The 19,001-nt window shown below is 29.5% G+C and overlaps 1 protein-coding gene across 1 annotated transcript; it reads left to right on the forward strand.

Annotated features, from left to right (window-relative positions):
- The first annotated feature begins 1,029 nt into the window (after nucleotides 1-1,029).
- Nucleotides 1,030-17,086, forward strand: LOC149240725 (phosphate transporter PHO1-like). The gene is made up of 14 exons (XM_089370296.1): nucleotides 1,030-1,236; nucleotides 1,540-1,831; nucleotides 2,203-2,461; nucleotides 5,818-5,866; nucleotides 5,958-6,029; nucleotides 6,155-6,284; nucleotides 11,443-11,566; nucleotides 11,704-11,959; nucleotides 12,090-12,194; nucleotides 12,560-12,604; nucleotides 12,718-12,867; nucleotides 16,168-16,449; nucleotides 16,542-16,684; nucleotides 17,002-17,086. The coding sequence occupies exons 1-14, from the start codon at nucleotides 1,030-1,032 to the stop codon at nucleotides 17,084-17,086; spliced, it is 2,199 nt and encodes a 732-aa protein (XP_089226422.1).
- The last annotated feature ends 1,915 nt before the right edge of the window (nucleotides 17,087-19,001 follow it).

Here is a 19,001-nt window from a genome sequence, read left to right on the forward strand (position 1 = left end):
TTTATCATGAAATAAATTCAAATTTAAATTCATACGTTATAACTACGGTTAAAACTTTAAAGTAAAACCTAAATTATTTAAAATAAATTTCTTCAAATATAATGCTAAACCTATACCACACCAAATGCACTACCCCAAACCCCAGATCTGAATTCAAATTTCCCAACCCCAGAACTGAATTCAAATTTCCCAACATGAGAACGTGCCAATGAGTAGTCAAATTATTGAACGTCCCAATCAACGATCATACGAGATTGATGACAAATCTACGAGTTATGAGATGATCTTGACATTGACAAGTTTGATAAGGGATTGCCAAAATTTATTGGAAGATAAAATTTGGTATATTAGGTTTTTTAGGTTCTAAAATTGTTTTTGTTTTGTTAAGATTTAGGTTTTTTTGGATTTAAGGAAACAGATACAAAGTCTAAGATTTAGAAATATTTAGTATGAGCGAAAGTCTTTTTCTTATGGATCATTAAAAAGATAATTAGAAGTGAGGTAATTTTAACAGTGATGAGTCAATCTGTATATTAACTGATAACAGCTAGTGATAATTATCCCAGTGACAGTTAAATTATAATAGATTTTTGGATTTTCCTACTCTATAAAATAAAATGGTTTACACTAAATTTTAGTAAATATTTTGAAGTGATACCTAAATTGAAAATATTTAAAATGGACAAAAATTTTAAAATCAAACATTAGATTTTAGCGAAACGAAATGAAATGGGATACCTTTACCCTATTCTTAACAAATTTTGGCCACAAAGAAATTTACCTCAAAGCGAATTCCCCAAGTACACATACTCATGTCAAATTCCAATTGGCACCGTGAGGAATCATGTAGTTTGATGTTTGATGATTATTAATAACTACCCACGATACTTCCCTATTGCCAATGCATAGCACTCATTGATTTTATAATAATTTAGTGTTGTTGCAGAGAAAGATGGATTTTTATGGTCATTCGGTGTTGTTGCAGAGAAAGTTGGAATAGGAATACAATCACATTTCGCATCTGTGAAAATGGTGAAGTTTCAGAAGCAGTTGGAAGAGCAACTGGTCCCTGAGTGGAGAAACGCGTACGTGAACTATAAGCAGCTAAAGAGACTCGTCAGACAGATTCGACAGCAGATTGTGAGAGAACAGCAAGCAAGCAACGCTGCTCATGGAGGACAGTATAGGCCCATTTTCAATATATATACTAAGCGTTCTCGAGACGAAAATTCACTGGTATGGCATAAAAAACTGCAGATCGATTTCAGTCGATTTTGTTTCACACAGTAAATGATATTTTTCGTAATACGGTGAATGGCGTTTTTTGAATTTTCCTCATCATTAACTTTCCTGATATTTTAAGAAAACTTTTGCAATAGTTTTATGATAGGAATCTCTAAGTGTCCCAGAAATAAACCAATTGCAAACACTCTATGAAACAACGTTAGCCTCATGCAAAATTTGGGATCGTGCTGTGTATAAATAGTGTGAAATAGTATATTGGGTAAAGACCTAATTTGCGCAGCAACTTATTGACAGGTGGTACATCATAGAGTGCAGCCTGATGATCTTCTCGGTCAGGAGGCCGAGGAGTTGTATGCAACAGAGCTGTGTGGCCCGCTTCCATGGTTAGAGGACGAGGACAGATTTTTCTCGTTGCTGGATTCTCAGCTTAACATGGTCAACAACTTCTACAAAATCAAAGCAAGGGAATTCATCCTCCAAAGTGAACAGCTGGAAGTACAACTTGAGACTCTAGTCGGGATTCGAGGGGAACTCGCAGCGTGTGAAATAGATGACGAAGGTGATTTCGAGAAGGAAGTAGACATAGGTATGTATGGAATATGAAGAAACTGAAAAAATATAGTGTTAACTGCTTATCTGATAAAGATTTGTTTGGTGGCCATTTTGATAATTTTTAAGAGTCTATAGTATTTTTTTGTATTCGAAGTTTTTTGTGATTCATAATAAATTAATAAATTTTTTATAGCATTTTTTATATTCAAGTTTTTGTGATTCCTAATAAATTAAAGTAGAAATTATATGAGAAATTTTTTTGACCAATCTTTCTGGAACTAACAAGTGTGATTCATCATTTTATATTACATGCAATACATACAACACTGTTAATGATGAAAATATTTTTTTCCGGGAATCTGGAGACAATGATTTAATAAGAATTTTTTTGATTTGTTTTTGCAGAATCTGGAGACAATGGAGACAATAAGTACACGATGAATAACATGGAAAACATAGGAGACAATAAGTACACGATGAATAACATGGAAAACATAACATTTTGCATGAGCAGAATCAAAAGCAATGCCCACGTGATGAATAGCATGGAAAACACACCATTTTGTATGAGAAGAAATAAAATCAAGGCTGGTCGTGCAGAAAAGATGTTACGCTCGGCCTTTGTTGAACATTACAAGGGTCTCACTCTCCTCCAGAATTACAGGTTTCTTTCAACTCACCCTTCTTTAAAATATTATGGCACACAAGCCCTTACAATATATACACAATCCCACAATCCCACAAATATTATGGCACACAAGCCCTTACAATATATACACAATCCCACAAATATTATGGCACACAAGCCCTTACAATATATACACAATCCCATATTCCAGTAGAGCAACAAATTAATGTTAATTAAAAAGTGAAGAAGTATACAATTTTATTTATAAAAATTAAATATGATTCATTATATAAATTATTTTATATATAAATTTATTATAGTTTTTTAATAAAAAACAAACTTTTGTATAAAAAATATGCTGCAATAGTAATGATATATATGATAATATATTTAGGAGAGTATTGTTAATCGATTTTTTTAATATATATTTAAAATTTAAAACTTATAATTACAAAATAATTTTGTTAATTATTATAAATATATATTTGGATAAATATTTTTAAAATTAATCAAATTTTAAAAAATATCATTCATTATTAAATAAAATCATAAAATCATGTTGGTTGCATGCTTTTTCATGTTTCAAAAGATTAGTGATGTAATTATGATATATATTTAAAATTTAAAACTTATAATTACAAAATAATTTTGTTAATTATTATAAATATATATTTGGATAAATATTTTTAAAATTAATCAAATTTTAAAAAATATCATTCATTATTAAATAAAATCATAAAATCATGTTGGTTGCATGCTTTTTCATGTTTCAAAAGATTAGTGATGTAATTATGATATACATTTAGCATTTCCACATCTTCTTGGCTCAAAATTTCTTGATCTTTACATATCCCATATAAATCCTTGCCTCAATCATTTAATGAGTGATGGAATTGATTCTTAGGATACCAACAAAAAGTTGACTATTAAGTGGCAATTCCTCAATTTGTCATTTCTGGCCATGTAAACTTTTTATTATGAATACATCTTTAGAGTCCTTTGTATTCTTCTTGGGAGTGTACTCTAAAATATTGATTTTTTGTTAGCATTAATGTAATTCTCTTCTATAAATTTTAGTTATTTTAATAATACCTATTCTCTATTTTAGATTCCTAACAAACACTCCTGCAAATATTTTTTACCTGTCATCACACTCACTCCATCAAATTATCACTATCCATCATTCCAACAAGAATGAACATAAAAGTAAAGATGCTAACTTTTATTTTTTAACTGTCATCACACTCACTCCATCAAATTATCACTATCCATCATTCCAACAAGAATGAACATAAAAGTAAGGATGCTAACTTTTAAATAAATTAGAACCTTTTGTATATAACAACACACCACAACAAACCAAACCAATTAGAAAAAAATAAAATCCACGCACAAAACCCCACCTATCTATGTTGATTAGCCACTTCACATAATATATAAAAAAAATTATAAAAAACAACTAACGCCAAGATCCAACCTAAAATTATAATATTAAATAAAAAATAATAATTAATCAATAATAAACCATAAATCATCATGCAGCAAAGTGGCGTGGGAAACGTTTATCCTAAGTGTGATAAGAATAAAATCTATAAAATCTAAAATGTTTGATGAAATTGTTTCCCAATTGTTCTCTACATATGTAAGGGATTATAGAATGAATGCACCTTAGCTTCCTCTACATAAGGGACTATAGAGTGAGTGCATTTTAGTCCGTGATTTTGATATTCAAAAGTTATGTTTGGAATAAAATCAAGGATATAGAGAAAATGACCTTTTATTTTTTTAGATAATACTTTTTTTTGGTTAATTGGAGTATTCTTTTAGGCTTGCTTGATTTGTAGATTAAGAAAGAGTTACCCAGGGCATTTAATTCATCCAAGGAGCACACTCTACCTAGGTTAGGCGAGCCCTAAGTTGAATGGATTTTTTTAGGGTGTCTTCTTCTCTAACACTGTCACAATCAACCTGGTGAGATTTGATCTTAAGTAACTTTGCTAAAAAAAACCATCCTCAACTTAGTATGCTACTTAACATATAAAAATAAACCTTAAAAATAATATAAAATAATTTTTTATTATATTTTAATTCATATTATTATTATTATTATTTCAACCTAGTATATTTAATGTTAATTTTATGTTAATTTTAAATTAATACTATGACTTTCTAAATTATATAGTTTATAAATATTGAAATAGCTTTTATATTTTGTATTAAATTATATAATGTTTCAATATGATGATGATGGTGGTTAACGTCTACTGAGACCAAAATTTGGTCTATCGGACCTAAAGAAACAAGTTATTTAGTTTGATTTAAGATTTTATTCCTATGCTCAAAAAGCTTGGAGAGAAGCCTCCCGAGCTCACTATAATTTTGACATTGTAAAAAGCTAGGAAGGTCAGTATTGCGACAGAGATTATGACACTGAGATCTAATGTGGTTGTATGCGGGGCACTCTAAGAGGAAGTGGTTTTCATCCTCGATGTTCCTATTCTCACAGAGATGGAAAATCCTTTCCATCTATGGTGTTTTAGGAACTGCCAACAACCTATTTCACTATGTAGCTCATGAGAGTTCGTTCTAATCTTCACTATATTAATTTTCTTCTTTGAGCTAGTTAAAACAAAGAGATACTTTTGATCTTCTAGGGTGGGGTTGATGACTTTCTTATAATAACTTAATTTTATTTTAGCTGTTAAGTCTTTTTCAGACCACATTTTTTCTTTGAACTTAGAAGTAACAATATTTTTAATGTTATTAATGTTTTGCAATGCATCATTCTTGTTGATCTCCCAATGGTTTAACTAGGCCCTTGTGTTTTTATACCACCCTTGCTTGAGCCTTAGGTGGTTTTGGCTAGAATTTAAAGCTAGCTTAGGAAGTCTATGATCTACTATGTTATTGAGTTTGTGCTTGTACACCAGAAGCCTAGTCATAGCTAGACTCTCGATAGGGGAAAGACCTACTTCTATAAGGAGAATAGGATATGGTGTATTGTTTTTAATTTTCAGGTTATATGTTATAAAACGCTTTTGGATTTGCTCAATCTTTCTCCAGGATTCTCTAGAGATGCTGCAACCCCAAACCTCACATCCATATAGTTCCAGTTGAGCTTGTGATGAATATCGATTCCTAGGTACTTGTAAGAATACACTTTCTCCAAGTGATTATTGTCATACATAAAATTAGACCACAACTACTTAATAAAATACTGCACTAATCTAAATAAGTATAGTTATTGCAATTTATATGCTACCCAAGAACGGGAAAATTTGGGTGACCTGTATATTGGGTAAAAATTAATTTCATTAGATTAGAATAAAAACCAAAGCATTTTCATTTCAACCAAAAGCATCTTATTGATCGATTTTTTTTCCTTAATTCAGCTCGCTTAACACGTTGGCGTTTGCAAAAATACTGAAGAAGTTTGATAAGGTGGTGTCTAATCCAAAACATCGTCGCATTAGCTATGGACAGTACCTTCAGTATAAAGTTTTATTATTAATGATTGAATGGTTTTGCACAGGTTACTGGAAAGAATGTGATCGATACGTACTTGAGAGTCATTGAAGCTTCTTTTTTTACTAGCTCTGGCAAGGTGTTTTGAAGATATTTTTTTCAGTGATTTTGTTAACGGGAACTTTGAATTCAGAACACCTAATTTTCTCTATTTTAGTTCTGTTCACAATTTACTTCGTTTGGTTTGAAATATTGTTGCCAAAGGTTATGAGCTTAGCGGAGAAAGTAGAGGATCTGTTCACCAAGCACTTCAGCAAAAACAACAGAAGAGAAGCGTTGGTCCGTCTAAGGCCTTCTTCCCAACTAGATTCCAAGATGACGACGTTTAACTTAGGTACATATATTTACGTCAAATCTCAATTTACTATGGCCAAATATAGGAATATTTATTACTATTTATTAAAATAATTTGAATTATTAAATATAAATTAAAAAATATATGTTAATTGGATGTAATTCCAATGTTTATTTTAATTATGTTTAATTTAGGTGAATGAATGAAATAATTGTTATTTTTTAGTTTTTGAAAAGGGTAATTTAAGTGATTTTGTGGTTCTCTTAAATAAGTATATAATATTATGTTGAGTTATTAAAAGAGTAATTTATATGTTTTAGTATATAATATGTTTATGGCAAAATGATTTTATTATTATGGTTAAATGACTTTCTAATAAGGATACAAAGTGCACTGCACTCAAGATACACACATACCAATGATTTATAGAGAAAATATTAAACAACTCATACAAGTAGCTGTAATGCAACTAAATAACTCACATGGCCAAACAACATGCACATACAAAATAATCTATATGAAAATCAATTGGTGCACTCTATCTAAGTTGGGACGGGTAGGATTGTACTATCCTTGAGGAAAATGCTCTAGGAAACTACATCATTTACTCTTGGTTTATTTTGAAAGAATCTTGGCTTTCCTCTTGAATGTGCAAAAGAAAGAAACCGCGATGCATAATGTGTAAGACTATTGAAGATGAATATGTATTCCAATGTATGATGATTTTACATAAACAAGGAAAAGTGCTAATGCTCCAAAATTTTGAAAAATAATAGTAGTGGAGATGCTAAGTTGATAAAACACTTTAGAGCTGAGAAGAATTCAAATATTGGGCCATGCTAGATTGTGACCAAAGGTATATGGGGGTGAACTTCATCATTTTTTACTATGCAACTTGCAATACATATTGTTTCTATAAAATCTTGTGCTATTATGGTTCGCTACTAAGTGGTAATAACTACTAAAAGATGTGATAATTCTCATAATGTGGTTGTGTAATGGTACCTATTTTTTCTAAAGTTTTCCTAGGTGTTAGTAAGAAAGCTAAAGGGATGTGCAACATGGGTGTGGTGTGAGCATTATTGTTAAATCCTTGCTTTGTGTGTATATGTAGGAGTATAGAGATGGATTTGGAAGAAGGAAGAAGAGTTGAGACACAACACAAAAATATCCTTGGGCACATAAATGTTGGAGGAAAGAAGTTGGCAAGTCAATGTGTCATATATAGGTAAAAGGTGTATCTATGTGCCAAGCTCTAATGGTGGTTTGTTCATAGGTACATTGATGAGGGGTGATATATAGGGATTTGAAAATGAAGGGAGGAGAATGACAATTAAGAGATAGTTGTACCTGAGGGATGGGTAATGTAGTCATTGAAATATATTTATATAGCTCTATTGGAAAGTTGTAGTAGAATGGGTATGTATTTTATGGTAGTGGCACTATAGCTAAGTGTGAGATGAGGGGAACTTTGTAAAATATGAGGCTGGCCAAAATATTTATTGTGTTGATGAGTAAATACTAAGGTTAATAACATTAGGGTTAATGTGGAAGTTAAATAAAGTCACTCTCAACCAAAATACTTCTTAGCAAAAGTATAAAGTAAACTAAATTAATTTATGAATCAATAACTTTTAAGAATTCTTAATTTCAAATTGAATACAAAATGTGTTAAAAGCCTTAATATATTGTTACACACTTTACTTTATAAAAAAAAAACTAAAATACTCACCCTTTACTTCTTACCTAAATACCAAAATAGAAAGAAAAAACAACAACATCCCAAATATTACTACAATTACAACTAACAATCTAGGTTGTATCAAGTTAACATCATGTAAGGATAATGGCATCTAAGTGGAATTTATGTCAAGGAAAAGTTTGAAATATACATTAACTTTACAATTCGATATGTCCAGTCTTCTGGAATTTAGCAACCATATTTACCTTAAAAAAATGAATAAGTTTGATTGAGAAGATGTAGTGAAGGTGCCCCTTAAAGTCATGGCCATAATTGTTACCTTACATTGATACCTTTGTGTTGGTTAATCATATATAAAGAATGAATGAGAGCCTTCACTTCCTCGCACATAGGTAACTAGGGAATGCAAGCTCCTCCTACTGTGGAAGTCATTATTTCACTTAATACTTTGAACAAAACACTTCTCCTGCTAGCGAGACAAGCCTGCGAATAAGAACTTGGTTCATAACCATGGAACCTCTAGGAATGTGTGAATTATATCCAATGAACTAAAAATAGTGATAGGGTAACGTCCTATGTACAGAGAGATCACATGGGTGCTCGTTGGGCTCCCTATTAAATGAAATCCATAAAATGGGAAGGAAACTAATTGGTAAATAAGAAATGGAAGAAATGACAAAGCTTTATACTTTGAACAAAACACTTCTCCTGCTAGCAAGACAAGCCCGCGAATAAGAACTTGGTTCATAACCATGGAACCTCTACAAATGTGTGAATGATATCCGATGAACTAAAAATAGTGATAGGGTAACGTCCTATGTACAAAGAGATCACATGGGTGCTCATTGGACTCCCTATTAAATGAAATCCATAAAATGGGAAGGAAACTAATTAGTAAATAAGAAATAGAAGAAATGACAGAGCTTTATGGAGTGTGCACGCAACCAGTGTGGATTTCTGAAATCATGAGGGTAGTGTCTCTAAGTGATGCGACAACAAAAATTATCCCAAGTAATGGTTGCAAAGAAAAACAGATTGTGATTACTATTGGAGATAAGAGTAGTCATAGACAAAGGACTCCAAGAATGCTAAGAGAGTAGGACTAGTGAAGTTTAAACGCAACAAGTAGGATGTTGATCTGCGTTGATGAATGATATTGAATGGGGATGAGAGAAATCTCTTGGTTTTGTATCATGTGTGAAATATTAATGGAAAATGTAGGAAGATACTAAGTGACGCAATAGTTAACATAAATAATTTAACCTAAATAATTTATACAATAGTAAAAAGATGTAGTTGTGTTCATTAATTCAGATTGATTGAATTGTTTGAAAATAGAAAAATAAATAAACACGAATTATTATGAGATATCTTAGTATATTAATAATAGTTACACTATACAATTTTAGTTTTTATACTCATTCTAATCTCTTTTTTAAATTTAGATTTTACATGCAAACTACATAAAAACTGAAATTGATAGTAATTAACATATTCTAACACGCTCCTTAATTACACCACTAATGACTCACAATATTTGAGATCAATTCAAAATCTTGTTTTACTTCAGCATGTAACTTGTTATCAACTCTATTGTACTTTTTCCCCCATTTTTTCCCTCCAAACTTGTTCTACATACTTTTTGTGCTTCTTCAAATTTAGCTTTACCGTATTATTCTTCTCCAATATATCCTCAACTTGATTGTTTCTTTCACCTTCATCTTGTTTCTCTTATGCACATGCTTTTACCTCATGCACTGTTGATTTAAATTTTCTATTAACCTCTATAAGATAATTAAGTAATATTATTTTCTTTCATATGCACTTTTAATGTGGCAAAATATTCTAACAATGTTGATGGTTCTCTTCATTTTTCTACAAAAAATATGACAATTTTTCATGCCTACTTTCACCTTCATCATGATTGGGCTTTACAAGCTACTTCTCAACAAATGCTTAGTTAGAGTAACAATCAAATTCAACGTTTACTAGTAGGTTATTCTCACATTTTCCTAATACTATGAGGGTAATTTCATTTTCAACTTCAATTTCATCATCCAATGAGTCTTTACATAGTGGGATTAACTTTCTTCACCATGCTCATACTCCATATATACAAAGTTCAATGAATTTCTTTGTAGCATTTAGTAAAATTGTGCTTTCCATGTCTTCTATATCTTCTTATGCTTCCACAGGGTCTTCCAAATCATCTCCTATTATTTCTACAATGTCAAAATTATTTTGTTACAACAATAAATTCATAACTTGCAATGCTTTTTAACTCGATTTGTTGCCAATAGGTGTTTTTACCACTTTCACTTTATACCACCCTCAAAATATCCCAAACTTCCTTAGACTTAGTTGCTCATGCAATTTTAGGAAGAATGTTGTCATTGTATCATCCTTCACTATAAGTTGATCCCTTTGATGAAGTGTAATAGCCTTTTAAGTTGCTTGATTTAAAGATTATTCAAATCCTTTCAAAACAATAACCCAAAAATCATAACTTTTATGAATGGAAATATGTGGTGGTGAGAAATAAGAGGAGGAGTTGAGCAAGTCAATACTAATTAAAATTAGAGACTACAATTGTGTGAATCTATTTACTACTTTAAGCCATGTAAACCATAATTACTCTCTCTCTCTCTCTCTCTCTCTTTTTAATTAACACATTCCATTAATAACGTGATCATCAATATCTATTACTAACCATAATTACTTTCTCTTTCTTGTTTTCCTTTTCCTTTTTTTAAACACATCCCCACAATAATATGCTCATCAATTTTTGCAAGTGCAAACTTGAACAATATTTTTTAAATAGCTCAATCACAAAAGTGACAAATATATAATGGAAAAGAAAAAGAGGTGGGCAGTGGATCTACTAGAACTATGAGAAACCTAAAAGAATCTTAAAAATATATTAAAAAATATATATTTTTTTTTTTACAAAAATAATAATTATGTGATAAGCCACCTTGAAATTAGATGAGCACTAGATCTACTCAAGAAAATGGGATACCCAAAAGAACCTTAAAGAAGCTAGAAATAAACAACAAATTTAAATTAGTTGTTTTTCTCATACTTAGGGATGTAGGTATGACCTAATTTGAATCAGGTGTTTCTCCCATACTTAAGAATGTAAGCATGCCTTCATTTGAATCCTTCCATATTTAAAAATGTAAATATGCCCTAACAAGCATAAATATTAAAAATAAATAAAAAAATGAAAAAGAATATGTAGAGATCAAAAAACTTTTGATGTTAATTAGGCTACTCAGTGCATTCTCTTTGACAAAAACGTTCTACCACCTGCATTACATCACACTAATATATAATTTTTTTAGTTAATCACTAGGACTTTAATTTGTCAATTTAATTAATGAATTGTAGGAAAATGTCACAGTTTCTTTTCTGAGAGAGTAAAGTAAACCTCCTCTCTTTATACAATTATCAATGGTTTATATATACAATGTTCTAACACATTCTTCTTGGCAGGAATTTTCACTGGCTGGTCATGGAGTTTGCTTTTATCGCTTGTTCTTGTGCTTCTAACTCACTCTCAAATTGCAGAGTACTTAGGAAGTCCAAAATTTGCAATAAGTGTATATTTAACTTTCAGGTATTACGGTGTTAATAGAGATTATATATATTTTATGTTTATCTATTATTTTAATCTTTTAATTTAATTTCTATCATTTATTTTTTTAATATATTTTTAATTTGATCTGGTGTTTGATGTGTGTATGATGTGTGTAGCATATTTGCCATGATAATTTTCCATCTTTATATATGGGGTCTCGATTTGTACCTTTGGAAGAGGACAAGAATCAACTATTCGTTTATATTTGAATTTGCAGTTGGTACAGAATTAAGAAGTCTCGAAGTTATGCTTATCAGTACTGCTCTCACTGCAATTTTTATGACTTGTATACTTTTCCACCTTGTTTTGGTCATATCAAAATTTTCATTCTTTGCGAGAGAAGTGGAAATAATTCCAGTTACCAGTCTGATAGTAAGTATTCAGGATTGTTATTCTTTTAATTTCCCTCAGCATAAAAGCATTTATCATTTATATATATTCTTTGTATATATAACTATCTAGACTCTTTCCTACTGTTTATTAATTTATTTTTGAATTGCAGACATTTTTGTTATTTGTAATCTCTCCTTTCAATATTTGTTACAAAGAAACCAGACATTATTTCCTTCGATGCTTTTGGCATATTATTTGTTCCCCATTTTATAAGGTAATATCCCTAAAATCTCATTTTTCCAATTTTCAAAAAGTAATATACATCTCGATAATATCCTTTCTTTCATATAGATAAATATCTTTGTTTTTAAAAAGTATATTGGTATAGATCTAAATCTGATCTGAAACTATTTATAGAGGCATTGTTTTAAGAGGCATTGTTTTAAGGCATTTCTCATAGAATATCACAAAACAAAATGGTATTCGATTTTGTCTGAAGTTTTCAGTGGATTAAGAAATCTCCAAATCCTCTTAACATGGTGGAAACGTAATCAAAACCCAAATAAAACCATGAACAAAACCATGAAATGGTTTTTTTATGATGCTTGATGTTTTCGCTGATACAAATTATATTAACAGGTTAAGTTCGCTGATTTTTTCCTCGCTGACCAATTAACTAGCCAGGTGTGTAACGCTTTTCATAATATTTTTTCATTTGTACTAGGAAAACCTACGCATGAATTACTTATTTTACTTCAAGGAATCCCATCTATTGTATATCACTGTGATTGCTGCAGATCACTGTGTTGCGAAATGTTGCGAACATTTCGTGTTATTACGTAAGCCACTACTACAGTGGTAGCTCAGACGTATGTTCCAAGAGCCATGTCATCCAATATTTCAAACTCTTTATCGCAGTACTACCATATTGGTGGAGATTGTTGCAGGTACGGCCATTATAGCCTTCTTTTCTACCGCATATTATGTATTCAATAACTCTAATACTGTATCAAAGGGTCCCATTTAAATATCTCAAGTTTTATTGTAACTTCACCCTTGAATAATTAATTCAAACTTCACCGATAAGGACAAAAAGATCTCAAACAACAGAAGAAAAAGATGTAGACAATGTAGAACCCTGCACATATGCCCTGTCGCAGGCTTGATAAGTGACTTGCAAGGAAGTTGCTGCCCACTGACACCTCTACTTACGCAAACATAGGTGGTGATCTGTATAGTGGCGCGAGTCCCCCCAAACGTGACTGACTTAATAAATGAACTGGCTTTTTATAGAAATATTTGAAATAAAACCTCAACCACAGAGAATTACTGGTATAGACGCATTTTCTCGATTTTCAATGCTCGATTCTAGTTATTTAGTAACATAATATCCTACAATAGTCCATTTGCAGGTTAAATGCACGAATGTCTAGATTTTATAATGTTTCACAGGTTAACTGGTGAAAGAATTCCCCAAGGCATTTCACGATCAGGAGTTTGAACTCTGCTTTGTCTTTTCTGCATGAGTTAACTTTGCTCTTATATCAGGTTAATTTTTCTATTACATCAAAATTTAAAGTATTAGCAAATTTCCAAATTATTATTATTATATTTTTAAGTGATTCGGGGTGTAACCGTTAGTTAGTCCACGTTCAGATAAATGTGAAAATCCAACACTTTCTCAAACTCCACTTAGGTCAAAGCTTTGATAACATGTTAAACACAACAATGACTAAAACGAAATATATAAAAAATCAACTTTGAATGCCTATATTATTTACAATAATACAAATTTATATAAATTTAATAATTCTTAATTTTATATTCTAATTAGTCTCTAAAACTTTTTTAACTATTTAGTTTCTGCACCAACCTTTGAAGAATTAACTCTCCAATATAAATGTCAATACATCAATTTTTATCACAAAAAGTTATCAAATTTTTGGAAGCGTAAACGAACTGCAACATTTTTTCAAAATAGTTTATATTTTTTTTGGTTAATCTTTCAAAATAGTTTATATTTCAATAGTTGAATTGAGGCTTCTGTGATCCATAATAGTTGAAAGAATAACTTTGGCCTAAATCACATGTAGACAGACATTTGTCGAGCGTTTCGAACCAACTAGTGTGGTTCATCGTCACAAGTTGAAGAAACAGATCCAGCTTAGCATGTTAAATAGTCTGAGCAGAGTCTCCAACGGTTAAATAGACTAACGGCTAATTTTGACAAAGTTTATATTTCATTTGGTTAATCTCCCTTGAATATGGAGTTAACATGAATGTTCAAAATAGTTTATATTTCTTTTTGGTTAATCTTTCTTGAATATGGAGTTAACATGAATGTTTGAATTAATATTTTAATGTGACAGGGATAGTTTTTATTTAATATTATATTTATATTTAGAAATTATTTATTTTTTAAAACCTTGTTATTGGTTTAATATTATTTTCTAAACATTGTTATTGTTATTGGTTTAATATTATATTTAATTTTTAAATTATAATTTTAATAATTTATATAAATATAAATTCAAAATTGAATTATATATATATATATATATATATATATATATATATATATTCAATTTTATTATTATATATTAATTATTTTTATAACAGAAATATATTAAATTTATTTTATATTAAAAATTAATTTATTTTGTAAATTAATATTTTTTAATAGATATAGAATAGTTGGTAATAAAGTATATTGTTAAAGTATTTTTTTATGCTAAATTTTTTAGATTATAATTTGGTAGAGAGTTAATTATGGTTAATAAAAATTGGTTATAGTCAAACATAGTAGATTACATCTAAACATTATAAAACATTTAAGAAAAGTATTTTGTAGAAATCACATAAGAGAAATTTTTGGAGTACCAAAGTGTGGTTCATCTCGTGATGAACCACACTTGGTTAGAAACATGTCACTTTTCTTAATTTATTATGGATCACAAAAGAAAACATGTCAATTACAACCATAACTTACCAACTTCAATTATAGTTAAAGTTAGTCAATGGAAGTTAATAGTCAACAAACTTGTCAATGATGGCTTAAGCATGCTCAACCTTCATCAAGTATAATTAAACATATTCAAACATGCTCTACAAAAGTCAACAATATAGAATGAAAATTAATTATAAATAATTAAAAAATGATCTAGCAAAGTCAACCATAATCAGTCATTCTCTATGATAGTGAATTATAATCATCCATTTATAATCATAGTCAACCATACTTACACATGGTCTATCTCAACCATGATTAAAAATAATTAAACATAATAAAGAATATGCAAACCATCATTTACCATAATAAACTATTAACAAATAATCATAACATCAAATATAATCAATTATCATTAAACATAGTTAAATATAGATAACCATAATAAATTATCGTCCAATATTATAAATTATAATCAACCATAATTAACCTTAATCAAATATAAAAAATATAAATATTGTAACATTACACATCAATATTTATATTAATATTAAGATACAAATAATTGTATTAACATTATTCTTATTCATATGTAACATAAATATATTAACTTTATTCATATTTAATATAAATATATTAACTTTATTCATATTTAATATAAATATATTAACTTTATTCATATTTAATATAAATATATAAGATTTTATATATTAATTTATGATATTAGTTATTTAAAATTATTATTTTTGAATTTAGGTTTTTGTGATCTATATCTTGAATATGAGACATTTTTAGGTAAAAATCATATTAGAGAAATTATGTCGATACATTTGGAACTATTCAGTGTGGTTGTTTAGAACCATGCATTGGATCAGTACCAATGAAATAGAGATAACCTCATAGAGAAATAATAAATTTTAATACTTGATTGAAATGGCTAATTTGAATAAAATAAAATATTTATTAAAAAATAAGATAAATTGAAATATTTAATTTAAAAAAATTTCAAATTAAAAAAAAAAAAAGAGAGAGAAAGAAAGAGGGAGAGAAAAAGAGAAAAAAGAAAGAAAAAAAAAATGAAATTCAACCTAAATAATTGATAAATCAAATAATATCTGGGCCAAAACTCTAATATGAAAAGGTTTATCTATAGAGTTAGATATAGAATAAAATTACTATAATATTATTTTTACACTCCAATGCAATGTGGCCAATGTGGCAGGAGGTGCTGTTTGAAATCAAATTGCTTATTATATCAAATCAGATTACTTCCAATATTATTTTTAACAATTCATGACAGTGTGGGAGGAGGTGGCGCGATGATCCGAAAGATAGAATACAGATTGCAAACGCTGGAAAGTATGTCTCTTCACTTACAGCAGTCCTGATAAGGCTTATGTACGGGACAAATAAAACGAACTTGTGCTTCATATTGTATATTGTATCTTCTACCATTGCCACTATCTATCAATTTTATTGGGACGTCGTAATGGATTGGGGTTTACTTCGTCGGAATTCTGTGAACCCTTGGCTCAGAGACCAACTCATATTGAAGAGCAAAGTGCCATATTTCGTGGCGATGGTAAAATAATTGCATTTCATATTGTTATTTTGGTAACCCTAAGCCACAAAATGAAGTTTTATTAATTTGGTGTGGGGATTGAAATTTTACAGGCTGCTAATGCACTGCTTCGATTAGTTTGGATCTATTCATTGGTACACGAAATCGTACGTTTTGAACCCTTTGATCACAAACACTTGGACTCAATTTTCGGGATAGCAGAAATCGCCAGCCGTGGCATGTGGAGTTTTTTCAGGTTTGCAAAGAATGAAAAGAAAGAGATTTCTATTTCCACCTCTATTGCAATATTAATGCGCTTTGATATGAGGGCGATAGCCCTATATAAATCTTGATGACTAGAAGAAAAAAAAAGGGCGGGCGTTATATCTGGCTATCCCAGCATGTCAAGACGCATTAATATTGTAATAGAGGTGGAAATAAAATTCTCCAAAAGCTTTAGTACTGATATTATATAGTAATTTGTTTTGTTGAGAAAAACTATCGAAGTCTTGAAATTCTGTTTAAAGATTTTCTGAATTATTGTTGGTTTCTCTTCCCCAAAAAACTGTGCAGACTGGAGAACGAGCACCTGAACAACGTGGGCAAGTTCAGAGCAGTGAAAACGGTTCCCTTGCCATTTAAAGACATTGATCAATAGGGCTGAATTTATTTTTATATTAGTGTGAACAGAATTTTGATTTATCCATTGCGTCTGAAGGAATATTGATGCAGGGAAGTGCCAAATTGGCCTTCAAACTCGAGCCAAAGGCATAAAATCAGTTATATTATGTTTTATACGTTTTGATCGTGTTTATGAAAAATAATGCTGTCTCTAGTAGTTTCTAGTTACAGAGATGTTTAAAGCTTTGTTGAATGAGATCTTTAAAGTTTTTTTTAATCCTCATATATAATGAACAAATCCAAATCCAAATCCAAATCAAATAAATAAATAAATAAATAAATAAATAAATAAATAAATATATATATATATATATATATATAAAACATCATGTTTTATACATATTCACATATTTTATAATTATTTTAAAGCTATATCACATATTTTCATGTGATATTATGCTCTAGAGGATGACACATGGATCTCAAAATTTTCATGACGGACACATGGATCTCAGAAATTTCATGATGGATGCAAACAAAATTAAGATTCATATGTGGGTGTTTTTGGGTAGATCTTACTCTATATATATACTCTGTGATATTTTGTACACATTCACATCTTTTATAATGCTTTTAAAGCTATATCACATATTTTCATGTGATATTATGCTCTAGAGTACCAAAATTTGTCATCCTGACAATGGATCGCAGAATTTTCATGATGGACATAAACAAAATTAAGAGTCATATGTCGGTGTTTTTGGGTAGATCTTACTGTCGAGTGGGGGCCTGAATCATTGGAAAGACTTTATTTAAATTTGGAATTGTTTAACGATAGAGAACGATGAGTTTATTATTTTGGTACGGTGCAAATGTTAAGTCCTCTCAAACATAATGCATTGAGTTGAACTTTATTATTTGGTATGGTGCCATGCTAACTCCTCTCAAACATAATGCATTGAGTTCAGTTCAAGATCAATTCTTTTGTTGAGTAAGGATTTTTGTATTTAGATGTAGAGTTATTAATGAAGGTTTCATAATGGCTGAGTGGTTTATTTTTGAATTAGTTGATTAAATAATTATTGGCATAGAAAATATAATAATAATCCTAAGATAACTATAACAAAATGAAATTACTTAAGTTGGTTTAAATAAATATAAAGATAAAATATTCACCATTGATCATCATAATAGAGATGTTTCTTCTCAATAAAAAGATGTTCAAAATCTTATAAAATAAATAATTAATTGTTTATGATTAAATATTTATAATAATTTATTTTGGAAAATAATTCATATATTATTCTTATGGGAATGTCTAAAATAATATAAACATTGATCATCATAATAGAGATGTTTCTTCTCAATAAAAAGATGTTCAAAATCTTATAAAATAAATAATTAATTGTTTATGATTAAATATTTATAATAATTTATTTTGGAAAATAATTCATATATTATTCTTATGGGAATGTCTAAAATAATATAAACATTGATGAGTTGAAAATGAATTACATGCATCCAAAGTAAAAATAAAAATGAGTTGCATGCATGATATGAGAGTCATATCATCCATTATTTCTCAAGATACTCACCTTTATGCTGAGGGGCTCAAAATTGAACTTTTGCAACTTCATTAGTGAAAATATCTTCAAGTTGTTTTGAGTCTTTATGCACTTTAGTTTTAATCATAGAAAATAAAGTTGAAGATGAATTACATGCACCCAAAGTAAAAATAAAAATGAGTTGCATACATGATACGAGAGTCATATCATCCATTAATTGTCAACAAACTCACCTTTATGCTTAGGGGGTTCAAAATTTAACCTTTGCAACTTCATCAGTGAAAATGTCTTCAAGTTGTTCCAAGTCTTTATATATTTTAGTTTTACTCCCTTTTATTGCACCCAATCGTATATGAAATGATACTTTAAATCAAAATGTTTTGTATT

This window comes from Pinus tabuliformis, chromosome 8 (genome assembly GCF_031772625.1).
Source record: "Pinus tabuliformis cultivar Carrire ecotype Pingquan chromosome 8, CPIR1, whole genome shotgun sequence".
In the NCBI taxonomy this organism is placed as follows: Eukaryota; Viridiplantae; Streptophyta; class Pinopsida; order Pinales; family Pinaceae; genus Pinus; species Pinus tabuliformis.